General features: G+C 37.1%; 1 protein-coding gene across 7 annotated transcripts in view; it reads right to left on the bottom strand.

Annotated features, from left to right (window-relative positions):
* Nucleotides 1-14,216, bottom strand: part of LDB2 (LIM domain binding 2) — a 406,968-nt gene that overhangs the window by 104,989 nt on the left and 287,763 nt on the right. For all 7 annotated transcript variants that reach the window (XM_043973550.1, XM_043973552.1, XM_043973551.1 and 4 more), the window contains exon 3: nucleotides 840-1,012. In XM_043973550.1, coding sequence (XP_043829485.1) covers nucleotides 840-1,012 — 173 coding nt within the window. The remainder of the gene's footprint in view (nucleotides 1-839; nucleotides 1,013-14,216) is intronic.

Here is a 14,216-nt window from a genome sequence, read left to right as displayed (position 1 = left end):
TGGATTCCATTACTACTATGCACTATAGGTCTGGTCTCAGCTATGACACTTAACAACTCTGTTCCTCAGTTTCCTCATTTGTAAAAAGGAGGACAAGACCTTCAAGTATTTGAAAAGCTACCATGAGGAAGAAGGATTTGATTTGTTTTGTTGGATCCCCAAAGGAAGAACCAGGAGTTACAAGTGGTTGTTCTACAAGAAAATATTTAGGCTTAATGTCAGGAAAAACTCCCCAATAATTCAAGCTAGCCATCCCCAAAACTGAAGGTCTTTAAGAAGAGCTTGGAGAAGCACTGATCAGATTTGTTGTAGTGGAGATTGTTTGGGGGGTTGGAGTTGGACTAGATGGTAGTTGAGGTCTCTTCCAACTGGAACATTCTCTTATTAAATATTTGCACTGCCTGCCTCAGGGGATTGCCATGGGAGAAAGTGCTTTCTAACCTTCAAGCATTATTCAGATAGGAATTATTATGATTCTGCTACATTGCAAAGCCTCTCCTTAGTCGCTGGAAAACTCTTCATTAAAAGTAAATAAAGAAATCAATAAAACTAGTTCCCCACACAGCTAAAATGCCCACCCCATTAGTTTTGAAGTTCTCATGTCCTGACTAAATACACGTTCTTTCTCGCACATAACTTACGCAGCAGAATGACAGTTCACAAAAATTCCAGTCATGTAACAAACAAAAAATTATCTAACCGTGTTGAAAATGTCTGCAGAATGAGAAATTAGTTCCACATTCCAGAAGAAAATGGTAATTATTATCCTTCAATAGAGCCAAAAAGAAAATGAAAAGAGGGCTGGGGGGTAGGTATCATTAGATGGACTTCTCTCCTACCTTGGTAAACATGGGTTTTCCATGCTGGGTAACCATGGTGCATTGATCACAGTCCACTGTGATCGATGAGTTGTGGTATGACTCTTTAGAATGCTTAAGAATGTAATACAGGTCTGTCACACCTCCTTCAAAGACAGTGCTGAAATAGCGGGGGATGAGAGTCCTTCCAATCGCTGTGGGGAAAAAAAATTAAATATATATTATCAACTCAAATATTAAACACCATAAAACTGAAAAATATTCTCATCTGGAATGATGCAGTAGGCACTCCCCCCCCCCCAAAGCTGTTGAATTCTTTTGGCATCACTTATTATGGAGATATGTTTTTCTCTATGGGTTTTTGGCTCCATCCTTTAATTTCATTGATGTCTGGAAGTCCTAGTATGGAAACTACTTGAACTGATGCAGAACAGTGACATGTTCTGTAATTCATAGTCAGAGAGATGCCTGAGATTAAATGGATGCAATCTAGTAACATAGCTAATATATGTCAGAGGGAAGACTTGAACACAGGTCTCACTGCCTTCAAGACCAAAGACCAGCTCTCTACCCACTTCACCATGGTGCCTTTTTGCCTCTTCATGCTATTCCTATGGGAATAAGGGCAGTCATCTTTTTTTTTTTTTGGTAGGACAGTAGAAATAACACAGGGGTTAGAGTGAGAAGACTTCAGTTTGAAGTTATTAACCTCTCCAAGACTTCTTTTTGTTTGCTTGGTTTTTAACCTATACAAATGATAATATTTGTAATATCTACTCTACTACGTTGTTGTAAGAAAAGCAATATACATGTGAGTGGTGGTGATGGCGATGAGGATGATGTTGTTATTGTAGCCATGGGAGGGAAGGGGAACCAGTTATATCAGGGGTAGCATTATAAAAAAATCTGAAAAAACTTCAAGGATATTACTTTGGTATTGGTCCATTCTATGTAAAGTGTCTGATAATCGATCTCAACCAACACTCCTTTTTACATGTGTTTGAATTCTAGCTACCCTACCCTGGTCCCTTTCACTCACCTCTGTATTCCTTCTTTTCCCCTTTCTCCCTCTATTTCTTTCAATTGGAATTATGTGACTTGCCCAGGGTGACATAGCTAGTAAGTGTCTGAGGCCAGATTTAAACTCAGGTCCTCCTTATTCCAGAGGCTCTCTCTACTACTGTACCACCTAGTTGCCCCATATTCCTTTTAAAAATGGAAGTTTCTTATATGTGGACAGAATTTTCCTGTAGCTAAGCTACATGCCTATGAGGAGAGGACAAGAATGGAGACCCACAAATAAAAATTCCCCCAGACAACTCTAGAGCCTAGTTTCCAAAGAGCTTTGTGTAAATGTGTTAGGAAAGCTAACATCCCATTCGATGTACCTTATGTGTGATGGTTGGCTTTCCCTAGTTCATAGCTTGCATGGAATTGTAGTATGCAGAATGTTCAAATTATAAGGACTGTGTCTGTGCCTCCATTCCCTATTCATATAGGGAAGAGATTAGACAAAATGATGGCTGAGGTCCTTCCATTTTTTACCTTTTATGAGAGTCTTTTAGTCTCTCCTTTCTCATACCCTATTCCACATTGTAATAGATTAGCAAACTGATGGAAGGGAAAGGGCAGTGAGTCTACAGGGTTAATATTTGCCCATGATCCTAGAGCTGTTTAGGGACAGAGATGGAAGTAGAATTTGGGTCTCTTAGCTCAATGCCCATTCCATTACTCTAGTCTGTCTCCAATTCTTTTAAGCAGTTTGGTGTGCATCTGAGTATTTGTGGTATGTTAGATTTAGAACAACAGACTCTTAGTGCTTGGAAGGGACTGCACAAGTCATTTAGTCTGCCCCCTTCCATCTCTCTGGAATAACAGGTTCATCCCCTCTACAACATCCCTGACAAGTGGTATTCCAGCCTTTGCTTAAACATTTCCAGTGAGGGCAAGCTCACTGTGTTACCAAGGCAGCCCATTCCCTTCTGAGATTACATTAATTGTTACGTTAATGCCTCTCTTACATTGAGCTGAAATTTGCCTGGATTTTTCCTTAGAAGAGCATAGCATGCACTTATTTTAGTTGTGACCTGAAGTCTTCTTACACAAAAACTTTCCACTGGCATTAGTAGGAACCTTGCCTTGTGTGCAAATCGAAAGCCAGGCTCCAGGAGAATATTTTCTTAAGCATTTATTAAATCCCTCATGTTGACTATCCTAAAGTTCTAGAGGCATACAATGCTATTTAATAGATAAATAAATAAGCCACTGGTGATAATGCTCAGGAAAAAGCCTTTAAGAAATATTTTAATGCTTGAAAATATTTAATTCTAATTTCAACAAACACCAATGTTAACCCATTTGGTGCAGCTCCACACCTAATTTATATATAGATATTAAATTAAATTACACACATATACCACACACTAACATATACACACAGAGGAGAGATGTAGTTAGAAAAAGTAGTTTCCTGCACCAGACTTTAAAGCAGGGTTCTTAACTTGGGGTTCAGGGACCCAAAGGGTCCATGAATAGACTTCAGCAGAGTCTATAAATGTGGGTGGGAAAACATGCCATTTTTATTTTCATTAACCTTGGGTTTCCTTTGTAATCCTATTCATTGTGTCTTATTTGCTTAATAATATTACACAGAGAAGGGGTCCATAGGCTTTATTGGACTGACACAGAGTTCCATGCCACAAAAAAGGTTAAGAATCCCTATTCTAAAGGATCCTAATTGACAATCTTGTCCCTACCTTCTTTTCCAACCTTACCCCATGTTATTCCCATTCATGAATTCTATAGCCCATCCAATCTGGCCTTCTTGCTGCTGCCCAATATGCAACATTCTATTGCCTTTCGGCGTTCTTTTACATAGGCTCTCTCTGCTGCCTGGAATGCCCTTTCTCCCAACCTCCACTCTGAATATTTTGTTTCTTCCAATGTTCACCTCCTATGAGACCCCAGACCTAGGACATTTCTTGAGCTAGTCAGTCAATTGGTATTTATTAAATACCTATTATATACCAGGCACTGGGTTAAGTGCTGGGGTAGGCTCTTAATAAATACTTGCGGTTTTATTGTCTAATTTAAATAGTTTCCATTGGTTAATGTTTACTGAATAAGCAATTGGTCCATAAGCATCTGCCATATAACATATGAGGATTTTTTTTTCGGGGCAATGAGGGTTAAGTGACTTGCCCAGGGTCACACAGCTAGTAAGCGTCAAGTGTCTGACACCGGATTTGAACTCAGGTCCTTCCAAATCCAGGGCTAGTGCTTTATCCACTGCACCACCTAGCTGCCCATCTGCCATATAATATAGACAGTATCAAGAGAGTACATTTTAGACTCATTCTTCTATAAATGTATATATGGAGCATGAGTTACTGTTGCTTCCATACCTCAATACTCCAAGAAGCCATGCCTTCATCTTATAGAATGATCTCTCCACCAACACCAATGGTATAGCTCTTGCTGTTTAGTCATGTCAGTCATGTCCAAGTCTTTATGACACCATGTGGGGTTTTCTTGGCAAAGATACTGGTGTGGTTTGCCATTTCCTTCTCCAGATCTTTTGACAGATGAGGAAACAGAGGCAAATAGGGTTAAGTGACTTGCCTGGGGTCACAGGTCAGTAAGAATCTGAGGCTGGATTTGAACTCAGGTGTTCCTGACTCTAGGATTGGCAATCTATCTACTATTATATGAGTAGGACTTGGTTATGAAGGATTGATAGACTATCTTCTCATAGGTGGGAGAGTAGGGATATAAAGCAATGAACCTGTATTCAGGAAGACTTCTTTTTTAATCTTGCCTCAGGTACTTAATAGTTGTGTGATCCTGAGCAAATCATTAACCTTTCTCAGCCTCAGTTTCCTCATCTGAAAAATGATGATGATAATAGCACTTATCTCAAAGGGTTGCTGTGAGGATCTAATGAATCAAATGAGTAATATATGTAAAGTTCTTTGAGAATTTTAAAATACCATATAAATACTAGTTCTTATGATTGTGACTTCATTCTTTTTTTTTTTTTTTGGGTGGGGCAATGAGGGTTAAGTGACTTGCCCAGCATCACACAGCTAGTAAGTGTCACATGTCTAAGGCCAGATTTGAACTCAGGTTCTCCTGAATCCAGGGCCAGTGCTTTATCCACTGTTCCACCTAGTTGCCCCTGTGACTTCATTCTTATGAGGAACTGTTATATGAAGAAGCTTGTTATATCAGTGAATGTAAGTAGCTACTCTGCAACTTAATCTTAGAAAGCTGTCTACATCATTGAGAGCTTAAAGGACTTGCCCAAGGTCACCTAGATAGGAGTTATCAGAGGTGTTCCTGACTCTTGTGTCTGCTCTCTCTCCACTGCCCTTTGTCTGCCTCTTATTATTATTACTGTCTCCATTATTATCAATTTCATGTTTCTGTGGCCAAAATAATTTAACATCTGGTATTCAACCCTTTGGTGATGACCCTATCCAAATAATCTCAGCTGGACCTCAAATGACATAAATGTAAACTGTCACAGGCTTTCACTTGAAGCTTGTCCCATTTGTTAGGACCAGTCAGAGCTTTCATTCCCATGGTGGAGCCTTTGAGAACTCAGGGTCACAGCCATGCTGGGATGAGGCATTAGAAGAAGATTTTAATGCAAGTTGCCTCCATAGTACAGTTTCATTTTGAGAATTTCAACCACATTATATCAATGAAAAGTGTCATGACTAAGGTTGCAAAGATTCAATTGTGATGTTAAACTTGTATAACTAAATTTTGTTAAGGCTAAAATTCTAGCTAAACTGTCTAAAATATCTAATGAGTGGTTGCCAATAAATTATAAGCTTTAGCAAGAGTTAGACTTTTAAGCATTTATTAAGGAGAATAAGAATTTGGTAAAGAGAGAGAGGCTTAGATTCCTCTATCTATTAAAGGGAGAGCGCATTTCTAGCTCCACTCTCCGCCAGAGTCCCTAGGAAAGAGCCCGTGTCAGAGTGCCAGGATCCCCCTTCTCCCTCCCACAAGCAAACGTCACTTCCTGACGCCAAAGAGAAGACACATGGTCTTGCCCTCAGAGAGCTTCCTTTCATGGCGGAGCTTTTCCACAGTAAATCTCCAGCAGGTGGCATCATTCCAATCATTACAATTTAATAAATATAAATATATAATTTAATATAATTGTGATACATAATTATTTGTGTCACCAAAGATAAATTAAATCATGTGAATTTTTGCACAGAAACCACCCCCAGTTTGAAAGGGATACTGCAAATCAACCCCAATAATTTGGTGAGCTGAGATGTCTATTGGCTAGCACAAATGTGTATATATATATAGGATTAATGTGACAATACTGCAACACCATAGTATGATATGGGATCTGAGCAAAATTACATTCAACTCAATTAACTGTTGGTGACTGAATCACACTGCATTTTATCCACAGTACATCTTGCTTTCAATTTCTTTGTGATATCATTGGTTACTTTAAATAAATCCTTTTCTGATTTAGCCACCCTTTCAATTTATAGCCCAGCAGGAGATGGATGGGAAAGAAGTTTGTGATTCCTTCACATTAACCCTAAATTCTTAATCACCACCTCCAGCTCAGAAAATATATGAACTGGGTAGCAATTCACCCAGGCAGTGGAGGGAGGAAGAAGAATGTTTTGCTTAGGGTTGGTCCTTTACACAGATCTGGAAGATAACCTTGTCCATTTCCAACAAGAAAGAGTGAGCTAGTAAGGGTGTATATGTGTGTATATTTGTATATATGTATATTTGTATGTATGTATGTGTATATGTGTGTACACACACACACACACACACACACACACACACACACATACACACACACAAGGAGGGATAGGATGTGAGGAAGTTGCAATGTCTTCCAGGGTCTTCTGAGTATAATACAACATGATACAAGTTCATGATTTTCATCCATCCATGCATCCATCCATCCATTCATCTATTGGGGGGAATCATGCTGTGAATTTACAGACACTCCTTTATTATGTTAGGCTGTAAGATCCTCAAGGGCAGAAATTAGACAGCCTAGCATAATAAAGGTGGTTTATTAGTCTTATTCATCTTGATATCCTCCTTAGGACCTAGCACAGTATCTTCCACAAAATAGGTACTCAATTAATATTTGTGGAATGAATGGATAAGCATAAAAGCAGCATTCTTAGACTAATATATGTGATTTTGCATTGTCCACCATTAACTACTACTGTTCTGGATCATCAAGCATTATGAATGTGTTTTAGTTTTATTCCTGCATCATATGTTCATACTATGGATAAGCTAAATGAAAACACATTATTTTTTCTATTCATTTAAATCAACCCTGCATCCATCTTTCACTCTCTAAAATAGAATATAGTTTTCAAATAATCTTGCAATGTATGTTGGCCATAGTAATTGCTGTGTGGGACACTGCAGATTTAAGACATTCAGGGAGAAAAATCAGAGATGTCATCATTGTTATAAATCTGCTGCATCCCATACATTCCCACCAATGTGAAGGCAACAACTACAGCAATGAAAAAGATGGACCAGCATATGGAAGGTTGTTTGGAATATTGGTTGTGGTCAATACCCTATACATTATTTAATTCTATATTTTTAAAATAGAAAAGAGAATCATGGAGTAAATTATTCAGGAGACAGAATTGTGTAAAAGTTTAAATAATTTTCAATCTTGTAGGTAAATATCATTAGCCTAGAAATTACAAAATATTCCTATTCAGAGATTTTTCAAGACTTTGAGCTCTCTGTTTAGGACATGGAGAAGAGTCACAGAGGATGGGTAATAAGTCACACTGCTGGAGGAAACATGCAAAGTGATGAGATAATTAATCCATTTGAATAAGATCTCACCATATCCCATTGATCCCAAAGAAAATCTTTCTCTTCAACAAATCATGGAACCTCAGATTTGGATGGGATCTCAGAGGACAGCCAGTCCAATTCATATATTAAAATAAAAAATTCACTCTATTTTTCCAAGGCACAATTCTTTATTCCTTGCGTGAATATCTCTAGTGAGGGAAAATCCACTATGTTCCTCCAAGCCAGCCCATTACATATTCAGAATGCAATAATCATTAGGAAGCTTTTCCTTACATGGAGTTTAAATTTACCTTTCTACAACTTTTACCCTTTGTTTCTTCTTGTCTTGTGTTCTAGCGCCAAGTGGAAAAGTCTAATTCCTCTTTCATGTGACAGCTCTTACATACATGAATATATCCCCTAAGTAATTTCTTCTCCTATCCAAGAAGCCCAATTCTTTTAGCTTATGTTTGCTTTGTTATGAGCAAAACCTTTTAGCAAGCTGGTTACCTACCCTTTTTTGTACTATCTCCAGCTCTTCAGTCACCTTTTTAAAAACTGGTTCTCAGGAACTAACATAGGACCAGAACAAAGGAGGATGTAGCTATCACTTCTGCTGTTTCAGTGTTTCGGGAATTCTTTTTTTTTTTTTTTTTTGGCGGGACATTGAGGGTTAAGTGACTTGCCCAGCATCACACAGCTAGTAAGTGTCAAGTGTCTGAGGCCGGATTTGAACTCAGGTCCTCCTGAATCCTGGGCCAGTGCTTTATCCACTGCACCACCTAGCTGCCCCCAATGTTTCAGGAATTCTTAACCTTGGATTCACAAACCTGGTTTTAAGAAATACATATTTTGATTATTGTATTTCAATATAATTCTACTTATTTTGTTTTATGTTCTTAAAAACATTCCGAGAAGGGCTCCATAGATTTTACTGGACTATCAAATAACAACAACAAAGACGATTCAGGAAGAAGGAAATATGCATTTATTAAGTATTTACTATGTTTCAGGCACTGTCCTAAGCACTTTACAAATATCGTCTCATTTGCTCCTCACAACAGCCCTGGGAAATAAAGCTTATTATTATCTCCATTTTATATGTAAGGAAATGAAGACAGACAGAGGCTAAGTGACTTGCCCATGGTCACATAGTTAATAAGTTTGTGAGGTCAAATTTGAATCCAGGTCTCCCTGACTCCAGGACATGCATTTTATCCACTATACCACCTAGCTGCCTTTAGGTTTAGAAATTCTATTCTATCTGGATACCAAGCCTCTCCCAACACAGACTAAAATTATGTTAGATTTTAGACACCACAACACATGATTCACTCACCTTGATTTTACCCTACTTTTTCGGATCTTTTCCAACAAACTCTACTATCTATCCACATCTTCTACACCTTGTATTTCTGAAGTTGATTTTTTTTAAACCCAGATGTAGGAATTTATGCTTATTGGTGTAACATTTCATCTTGTTGTATTCTGCTCAACATTCTGGCTTGAGAGGATCTTTCTGAATCCTAACCTTGTCATCTATCATGTTAGCCATTCTTTGGAATTTTATGTTATATCTCAATTTGATGCATGTTCCATCTATACTATCTTCCAAGTAATTGAGAAAACCATTAGGCAAAACAGGAATATATATGTATATACACACATACACACATGTATATATGTACACGTATACACATAGCATATATACAGACCATATATATACAACATATATGTATATGTATACACACAATATGTGTATATGTGTGTGTATCCTTATTAATTAATTAATTAATTAATTAACTTATTTGTTTGTTTGTGGGGCAATGGGGGTTAAGTGACTTGCCCAGGGTCACACAGCTAGTAAGTGTCAAGTGTCTGAGGCTGGACTTGAACTCAGGTTCTCCTGAATCCAGGGCTGGTGCTTTATCCACTGCATAACCTAGCTGCCTCTCCTTAGTTTTATTTTTAATCAGTTCAGTGGATTATATAATATCATTGGCAAAAATCTACTTGTTTCTTTTTCAAGCTTCAATCAAGATTGCCCTCAATTTGTGAATAATTTTTTTTTCTCATAGGATGTTGTAGAAATGAGAAAGTAGGCATAGAGGTCAGTAATTGTAGTTGGTGGGGGGGAAGTAATAAAGGATAAGACTTTTTCTAAACATTTGGCATCTTCCCTTCTCTCAGATATATTGAAAATTGATCCTAAAATAACTTTCTCTTTGTATACATGGTCTAGTTCAGTTTTTCCCCATCATTGTTCTTTAGCACCATTTCTACTTCATGAAGAAAATTGGGAACTAAGATGTTCAAGTCCAAATATGATGGTTCCATTGTCATGGATAGAAAAAAGAGTTTGTTATAGAATTATTGCCATAATATCTCCACTTTTCATTTATTTGTGTTTAATTTAGACTTTCATCTTTAAATGCCATTTGAGTGATTTAGCTTTGTTGGGTCTTTCACCAAGCTTTCGGTGTTTTTCCTTCCATTACTTTATTCTGTTACTTTATGGGGCAGTTCTGTTCTTGATCTTCTACCGTCATTCCCTGCAACCTTTTATAAATGAGTTTATATTCTAAAGTAATATTTGGAATTGCTCTTGGCTGCTTTCCCTTTCCACTTGGCAAGGCTATCAAGTGCTTTTTTGGCTGACGCAGATTCTAAGGATATTTTCTAAGGCTTCTCCAAAAGAGGTAATAATATATTTTTTTAAATTCCCTTAATACAAAGTTCTTGATCTTTTTTTTGTCATGGACCCCTTTGGTACCCTGATGAACACCAAAAGTAATAATGATGTTTTCAAATTTGTAAAATTAAGAAAAAACATATGTTAAAAAGAATGCCAAAGGTTAGTGAAAATAAAGAGGTTTTTTTTTCTCTTCCCAGTTCACAGACTCCTGAAATCTATCCATAGACCCCTGAGGGTCTGTGCACCTCAAGTAAATAAGCTTCATCTTGGGAAATTGTGATAATATGCATCAATGTCTGTTCTTTTGTTGGTTTTATCTTTTTTAGGTTTAACAGTGTAGTTAAAGAGAGGAAGTTAAAGATGTTTCAGTTGTGTGCCATATCTTCTCATGTTTATTTTTCTCCTGATTTGGTATTGATTAGTGGACCAAATTTATATGGACAGCAATTTTTTGTCTGTTTGTTTCTTGGGCTGAGGTTGCCAAGACCAAAGGATTTGATGCCAAAAAGCTAACCTACTATTGATCACCTTTTTCATACTTATCTCGGTTGGTCCTTGGGGAAAAAGTTAACTAACAAATATTTATTAAATGGCTACTATAGACCAGCCACTAAGCTAGATGTTGGGGATGTTAGTACAGAGGTCAGACAACCTCTTCATTAAAGGAGCATATGTTCTGTTGGGAAGAAGCAACATGTTCAAAGACAAGTATATACCCCTCAAGATATATAAAAAATACTCATTGATGAGAGCGGGTGCTACCATTTTGGGGGAATCAAGAAAGGCCTCTTGAAGAAAGTAATGTTTGAGCCGAGTCTTGAAAAGAGCTAAAGTTTCCAAGAGATGAAGGTGTGGGGAGAGAGTATTGCAGGCATGGGGGACAGCTTGGGAAAAGGCATGAAGATGGGAGATGGAACATTATATTATGGGAAAGCATTCTAGTATACTGGGTACTATTATAAGTGTGTGATTGTAGGCTGGAACCAAATTGTTCTTCCCTTTAAGTGTTAAGCAGAGAAATTTGTCAAGGGTAAAGTCACTGAAGGTTTTTGAACAAAAGAATGTTATAGTATAGCGTGGTTTAGCCATTGAGAACCCAGGGCCCATGGGGCAGCTAGGTGGCACAGTGGATAGAGCACCGGCCCTGGAGTCAGCAGTACTTGAGTTCAAATCCAGTCTCAGACACTTGACACTTACTAGCTGTGTGACCCTGGGCAAGTCACTTAACCCCAACTGCCTCACTTAAAAAAAAAAATTGAGAACCCAGGGCCCCACTTTGACCACCACAGATACCACACACGATAAAGAGTGTATGGAAAGTAGATTTAGAGGGTTGGTACTAGTAGATGATATCTTTAGAATTCCGAAGTGGTAATACAACTAGTATTTTCTTCATTTTATAGAGGTTCATTGACTTGATTATAGAAAGACAACTAGTAAGCAGTGGAACCAAGGATCAAACTCAGATTTTTTGATCACTATTTCAGGGTACTTTCTACTCTCCAGAGCCAGGAAACAGATAGAATTTATGGTGGTATCTTTCAGGACACATTTGCTTAAATGAAGGTGCTTTGATTTCTACTTTCCATTAAAACTATCAACTTACATTAATTTCTGGGTTTTGACAGAAAACAACTTCAGATAGCAGATGAGATAATCTGGGATGATTAGAATTTTTTGTAGCAAGAAGGTATAACTCCATTAATGCATTATTATTATTAGTTAACACTTTGCAATAATTTTACTAATTATTTTCTATCTCATTAGAAGGAAAGTACCATAACAAGAGATTTATGTCTTCACATAAGACAAAGTTAATTATAATGGGAATAATTGATTATTATGAGTTGTTTTTTTCCCTTAACTTGATAACTGATAAGCTATCAGAAACTGGATGGTATTAACTATAGCTCAGCTAAAACTTCCGTACACCAGAAATCCAAATGCAAATTTGATTACTCAAGTTTATAATGCACTCATAGGATTCATTAAACTCCACAGGGTCATTTATATCAAGAAATCAATGAGCACATTATGCAAATATGCAAATGTGGGTGTTTCTATCGTCAACATAAACAATTCAGATGATTTAATTTATGGTAAATAACCATGTTAGGGAATGAAACGATGAGATAAGACCAGGCTCAAGTTGGGAGGCACCTCAATCATGTTAGGGAGTAGAGTGTTTTTTATCTTAGTGAAGAAGAAATAGGTTCAATGCCAACTTTGTTTTCAGGTTGTATTATATTTCTAATTATTTGCTAAACATTTATTTAATAATTAATTTTTTCGGTTTGTTCATTTATTTATTTAGAATTTTCTCCAAGTTACATGTAAAAAACCCCACAAATTTTTTTGCATCAATTTTTAAAAATTTTGCGTTCCAAATCAACTTTGTTTCCAAGAATTGATATCCTTTTTACTTAACCTTTTGAAGTCTAGTTTGGTCCCTACTAGGCTAAAATGTATGTTCATGATGTATTTCAACTTTCCCCCTTTTTTCCTCTTTTCTCCGAGATGTATCTGCTCTGTTTCTATGAGAATATATTACAATTATATATTATCCTGACTAGACTCCATATCTTATCTAAACCTTGTATCTCTCATAGTACTTAGCACAGAGCTCTGCACAGATTAAGTGTTTTATCATTCATTGTTTGTTGAGTTAAGGAAAAGTTATAGATATTATCAGAATTCAGAAAAAGGGGAACTCACTATGGGCTGAAACAGTAAAGGAAGGCTTCATGAAGGGGTTAGGGCTTGATCTGAGTGGGATATAAGGAGGTGATAGGACATTCTGTGTGATGAACTGGTATAAGAAGAGATTTGAAAGCAGGAACAAATATGGACCCTACTGAGGGTGAATAAGAAAGCTGTCCTCACTAGAACAAAGAATTTGTGTCAAGGATTAATGGAAGTTCATTTTGGATACTTTTTCAATATTTGAAAGGTTAATAATTTCATGAGACTTGCACTAATGTAGATTACATACAACCTCCCTATACCTTGGGAAATGGTCCTTGTGGATTGTCGAGGCTGCCTAAATTCATCATGTGGTGGCCAAACTTTGGCCAGCCTTTCTGCACTCAGCAAGGTTAATTCTCAGCTGACAGACACGCATTCTATGGTTGGGTTGAGATTCAGAGTCTCTCTCACTTGGTAGAACTTCTCAGAGCCTGTATTTTATTAGTCTAGACTTCAAAAATTCAGAGTAACCTCCATAACCCCAAAAAGGGCTTTAGTCAAGTGGAAAGATCTTAGGGATAATGCCACAATACACTTGTATGGCACTTTATAGTATTAAAAGCACTTTATATAGATTATGTCATTTGATCAGTCAATCAATAAGCATATATTAATCACTTAATATATATTGGGCTAAGAGTTGAGGATATGAAGAAAAAAAGTCTCTGCCCTTAAGAAACAAATCCTACAGGATAGGCAACAAACATGCAAAGTACACACATACACACAAACGATAAAGAGTGGATGGAAAGTGGATTTAGAGGGTTGTTACTAGTAGGTGATATCTTTACAACTCCAAAGTGGTAATACAGCTAGTATTTTCTTTATATAGGTTCATTGACTTGACTATAGAAAGACAGCTAGTAAGCAGTGGAGCCAAGGATCAAACTCAGATTTTTTTTTTTATCACTATTTCAGGGTACTTTCTACTCTCCAGAGTTGGGAAACTAGGGATCTGCCAAGAGTACCAAACAAGATAATGAGACATTGTTTTTAGTGGAAAGAGAGCAATTCTTGACAAAACTACTAATTTATTTGTAATATGTTTCTACCCAAGCACCTATTATGTCCTATTCTTGCTTCTTTCTGCTCAAATCTTTACTAATAGACTGTTGGAGAGTGACTTA

Source organism: Dromiciops gliroides, chromosome 6, assembly GCF_019393635.1.
Source record: "Dromiciops gliroides isolate mDroGli1 chromosome 6, mDroGli1.pri, whole genome shotgun sequence".
NCBI lineage: Eukaryota > Metazoa > Chordata > Mammalia > Microbiotheria > Microbiotheriidae > Dromiciops > Dromiciops gliroides.
The sequence above is the reverse complement of the archived record's forward strand: the minus strand, read 5'-3'. Positions and strand labels throughout refer to the sequence as shown.